We start from the raw sequence: 5,170 nt of genomic DNA, 5'->3' as shown, positions 1-5,170 counted from the left end.
GCGAGGGCGTGATATCCCATACTTATGTGTTGTACCGAGTGAATCGACTGAAGGGGAACTATGGACCCACTGTGATAGTGGGGAAAAAGAACGTTTAATTTAACTGTTTATCTGTGAATTATTACATTGGTGTAGTAGAAATTCTAGTCTGGCACCCATCCTCTATGGGAGGTTTCGTTTTGTATTATATTATCATTATTATAATTATTATTATTTACTTCATTTAGATTTTTTTAAATTTACCTTTTATTGGTTTCAGTGTTAGTTTTAGTCTTTATAATTATTATTGTATGGACGGGATAGAGAAAGAGAAAATACACACAACAAGTCACATTTTTTTCTTATCAGGATTATTAGGATTTTATTATTAATATACTGTTCTTATCATCATCTCTATTATTATTGTTATTTCTATTAAGTAACCAACAACAATCCAAAGCATCAGTAACCAATGCAAGCACTCCACCCTCACGTCTTATATGGTAACTCCTTAATCAAAGTCTTTTTATTTCATCAAAACGATATAAAAAAATTTGTAAGTTTTAAACACAAATTTTAAATCGTATAATCCAAGCATGGCAACTGCTCACACGACTTAAATTCAAGTTGATTTAAAAATTAAATTTTTTTCTTTTTGTTGTTTCACTTCCATATTCCTGCTCAGGATGAACAAGTGTTTTTGTGGTAATTTCCGCTGCGGCCTCACAACAAGAAGGTTCCTGGTCTTCCTGGTCTCATGACTGGGGCCTTTCTACATGATGAGGTAGACACCGTATAGTTTCTGGGGGGGGATATATTAAAAAAAGTTTAGAGAATAAAAAGAACATACACATGGTTAAAAATGTGGCTAACAATTGCTAACACAAGACTAGAAAAGCAAATTCAAATCATTTGTTCATTTCTGCATCACGAGCTTTAAAAGGCAGTTGAGCATTTGATCTCAAACAGAGAAGTCTCGCTGACAGCTGGCTCCTAGACCTCAGCTGAATTCCCATCATCCTTTTGGCGACAGAGCCCTTTAAATTTGAACCTGGAAGCCAAATGAGGAGAGCTGCATCAGTTAGGCAATATTAAACAATAGATATTTGATATATATTTGCATTATTTGTTTTGTTTTTTCATTTCAGTTTTTTTCACATTGTACCCACCTTTATTTTTGATATTTCAAAATGAACTGTATATTTCTTATTCTGGTCTCATGACACAGACCTACCCACATAACACTTTAAGACCGCAGTGCAGTAAACAATCAAACCAGATTTCCCTATTTATATATTTTTTATTACAATCCATTCATAGGATATCTATTATATAGAGTGCAGATATGAACGCACCTGAATATACAACCTGCAAAAGCAGCATTACTAGCATAATCAATAGACAAGCTTACTTCTTAATGACTTGCATCTGATCGATGGTATCAGGAAGCGGTTTTCCAAATGACTCCGGAAGGAAAAGGGAGACAAAGACACCGATGACTGACAGGAGACCCACAGTCAACCACGGCAGGAACTCGTAGAACACAGCTGCAGACAAAACCAGAGCCCATTATTCAGATTATTTCTCTGCTACAGACTTCTGTCATCACTGAGCTGCAGGTCAGTTTGTTAGATTTAGAGTTGAGAAGCTGAGCATTAAGGATGCTTTTGTCATTAAAGTGAACTAAAACTTCATCTCTACACAATGACACCTGTCTCATAAAAAAGGCATAAAGGTTCTGTGTATACTACAAAGTGCTCTATTGCAGAATAATTATCCTAGTATGATGTTTACACAAAAGTAGGGATGCTTTGAAAACATGTAAATGAAAAACAGACGGCTATTAAGATCATTAGAAGCCTACAGGGCACTGAATAGAGCACAAGGACATCGTAACAAAAACATATTGAAACAGAATTAGTTGTTCAATTTTCCATCTGCTGTTTTTTGATGCGCTGCACAACTTTCTCAATCATTTCTCACTCTTGCCTCAAAATGAAGTTTAGCGAAGTTTTTAAATTTACTTAATTTCAACATTTACTGTCTTGGATTATTTGATTAAAGATATTTTTTTCATCATAGCCCACTCCATAGCTTTATTCTTTTCTCAGACCCAAGACCAGTAGAAAGTGTTGGAGAGTAAGCTTAGGACATTTTTAATACGAGTATCGTCAGTTGTAACAGTTGTCCCAAATTTAACGTTTTTCTTCTTCTTCTTTTTTTCTTTTGTTGGGGGGAAAATGGGGTGATTGTGATGCCAAATATCTCACCCAGCTGCAATATGTATGGGGTGATAGAGGACCCCACTCTGGAGAATAACGCAGCAGACGACAACATCGTATTCCTGATGACTGTGGGAGACAGCTCTCCAGTGAGCAGGTGCAGGATTCTTTCAGAAGCCAGGACTCCAAATTTACCTATCAGCACCAGGGTGAGGGTGATGTTGTGATACTCTGAAGGGAGGAGAAGGACTTTAAGCTTATGAGGAGTGAAACAAGTTATTTTTAAACATTTGGTGAGCAGGTTTACCTTCCCTCAAATAATCTTGTTTTGTCTATAAATCTCATTTAGGGCAGCACCTCTAACATAGTGGCTGTGTGTGTGAGGCCTTGTTGAAAAGGCTTATTGTGTTGATATTTTTCAACACAATGACAGTTATATTCACAAAGAGAGCAAGAAAAGGACAGTGGTCTCACTTACTGTGCAAAGTGATCTGGATGAGGAAGAGTGCCAGCGCCAACAGCAGGGAGAAGACAATAAAGGACACGCGGCGAGGAAAATATTTTGCGCTAAACCAGCTGACCAAGTGCGGGATATCCATTAGTGACAGCAAGGCGTAGTTCAGAAAGGGGTTGCCATGAAGAGTAGTCATATTGAATGATAATCCAAAGTAGCTCACATTCAAAGAAAACCTGCAAACAACAAGAGAACAAAAACTAAATAAATAAAATGAATCCTGTTAGGATCGCTCAGTCAATTACATCAATAAGCAGTTGTAAAACATGTCAGAGTCACTGATGCCCAAAACCAGCATTCTGAGTTTTCTTTATATTTCTATTCTCTAGTTTTAGTTTCACGTGTACTTCTGTGTGTGGTTTTAGTCTGGTTTATATTCAGTTCGTTGAGTTCATAGATTCATGGGGAAGGCACTCACCAGAGAAACCACACTACGAGTGTGATACTTCGAGTGGTTGTGTTCCTCAGCAGACCCAGGTAACCAGAAACCCTAGGTTGCTGAGGTTGCTGAAGTTGTTCAGGTTGCTGAGGTTGTTCAGGTTGCTGAGGTTGTTCAGGTTGTGCTGGTTGTTCAGGTTGCTGAGGTTGTTCAGGCTGTTGAGGTTGTTTGGGTTGCTGCGACTGTTCAGACTGTTGAGACTGATCAATGTGCCACATAGAAAATTCATTACATTAGCCAATGTAGTTTAGTGTGGTACACGTTGGACAAGGATAAGGTCAGAGGCTCTTACTTTTGCTGAGCGAAAGAGGTCAGATGGAAATTCCACTCCGTTCTCCAGAGCAGCAAACCTTAGCAGGAGTTCTGCTTCTTTAAAACGGCCTTTGGACACTAGCCAGCGAGAAGATTCTGGAACCAGCCTGGTGGACAGACAGACACAAATGTGTAGTTCATTAGTCAAGTCAGCACAGGTGGAAACTGAAGAAAAATACAAGAGCCTCCTGCTCCATCTATCTGTGTTTGAGAGAGTATTATTTATTCATCAAGCAGATGCTGGAAAAGTTAGAAATTATCTGGATGCGATGAGTTAGAAATTATCTGGATGCCACGAACGTCTTCTTTTGGCTGTCCCTGTACGGGTGGCCACAGTGGATCATCTGAGCGCCATAATGATAACTGTAAAAATCTGTGAAAAATGTACTTTGCCAGAAGCCAAAGATTTTTTATTTAACACTTTATGCTTGACTGTGACTGAATGAATGAGATTGCAGATACAACCTTGGAACTTTGATCATCAAATCAAAACAGATTTAAACAGAAATGAGCCTTTAACAACGTTCAGTTGGGAGGAGATCTATGGGGAGAACGGGAACTGGAATAAAAAATTATAAATCCCTTTCTTTTGTCTCAAGATCCCCCAAATGGAAGGAAAAGGGCATCTGAGGAAGTGGAACAAAGTGATGGATGGATGGATGGATGGAAGACTGGATGGATGGATGGATGGAGGCGCACATTTAGTTTACATTAGCTTAACACATTCCACAGTTCAACAAATTCCTCAACAACCTTTTATATACTGAACAAAAAAAATCTGCTGAAAAAATCAGCAAATACTCAAGAAACAAAAATCCTAGTAGTGTACTGAGGTCAATTTACCACCAAAGGGGGAAACAGGCCAGACCAGGCAAAGCCATTAACACTGATAGATATCTCCAGTTCCTGACTATGTAGGCAGTGCCAGGGAATGCCACCATACCAGCTGAATAGAAAAAGCTCAAAGCAAGGCTGCTGAAGAGAACTCTTGGAACATCAACTAGGAGCTCAGAACCTGTGACGAAAAGGCAAAGTTTAAAGGAAATCAGGAAGTTGTACTTAATGTTATATTACAACTAATGTCCAATAAAATATTTTGTTTTCTGTTATCTGTTTACTGCACATGTGTAAATCAGAAAAGTCAGTCAAAGGTTGTGACTAGTTGACAATACAAGACAAGTGGTTTCCTTTTTGTTTCATTTTAGGTGTTGGCCGAAGGCTTATTACATTAAAAACAGCAGCAGTTGAGCAGACTATCCTAGAAATAAAGAAACACACTTACCAAGTACAAGAAGAACTATGCAAATGCTGACCTGACCCATGCCCACCATGAAGAAAAGCACATTGAAGACGGCCCAGGACTGAGCAAAACTCAAAGCGATGTTGAAGACACTTAGTATGAAAATGGAACTGAACAGAACAGGTTTCCTGCCAAACCTACAGTAAAAATACAGCAAGACAGCAATCAGCCACAACATGGGCACATACAGTTTTCTATTTAGATGTTAATGCTTAAAAAATAGGCCCATTAGCCTCAACAGCCTCAAAATAGGCCCATTAGCCTCAACAGGGCTTTAGCAGCTAGCATGACAGCTACCCTGAGGTACCCCTGAGCAAGGTACTGTCCCTACACACTGCTCCCCGGGCGCCTGCTTAGTGGCTGCCCACTGCTTCACTGAGTGAATGGGTCAAATGCAGAGAAAA

The 5,170-nt window shown here is 39.0% G+C and overlaps 1 protein-coding gene across 1 annotated transcript; it reads right to left on the bottom strand.

The window, feature by feature from the left end:
• Nucleotides 1-1,386: 1,386 nt before the first annotated feature.
• LOC102196539 (solute carrier family 22 member 5-like) lies at nt 1,387-4,903 on the bottom strand (the record flags this gene model as incomplete). Its single annotated transcript, XM_005755713.1, has 7 exons — nt 1,387-1,526; nt 2,250-2,432; nt 2,680-2,891; nt 3,205-3,354; nt 3,505-3,573; nt 4,310-4,481; nt 4,749-4,903. Coding segments are annotated over 7 exons (1,081 nt in total), but the record flags the coding sequence as incomplete, so codon positions are not given.
• Nucleotides 4,904-5,170: the final 267 nt, after the last annotated feature.

Source organism: Pundamilia nyererei, unplaced genomic scaffold (assembly GCF_000239375.1).
Source record: "Pundamilia nyererei isolate P.nyererei 1_Seehausen unplaced genomic scaffold, PunNye1.0 scaffold02614, whole genome shotgun sequence".
Lineage (NCBI taxonomy): Eukaryota > Metazoa > Chordata > Actinopteri > Cichliformes > Cichlidae > Pundamilia > Pundamilia nyererei.
The sequence above is the reverse complement of the archived record's forward strand: the minus strand, read 5'-3'. Positions and strand labels throughout refer to the sequence as shown.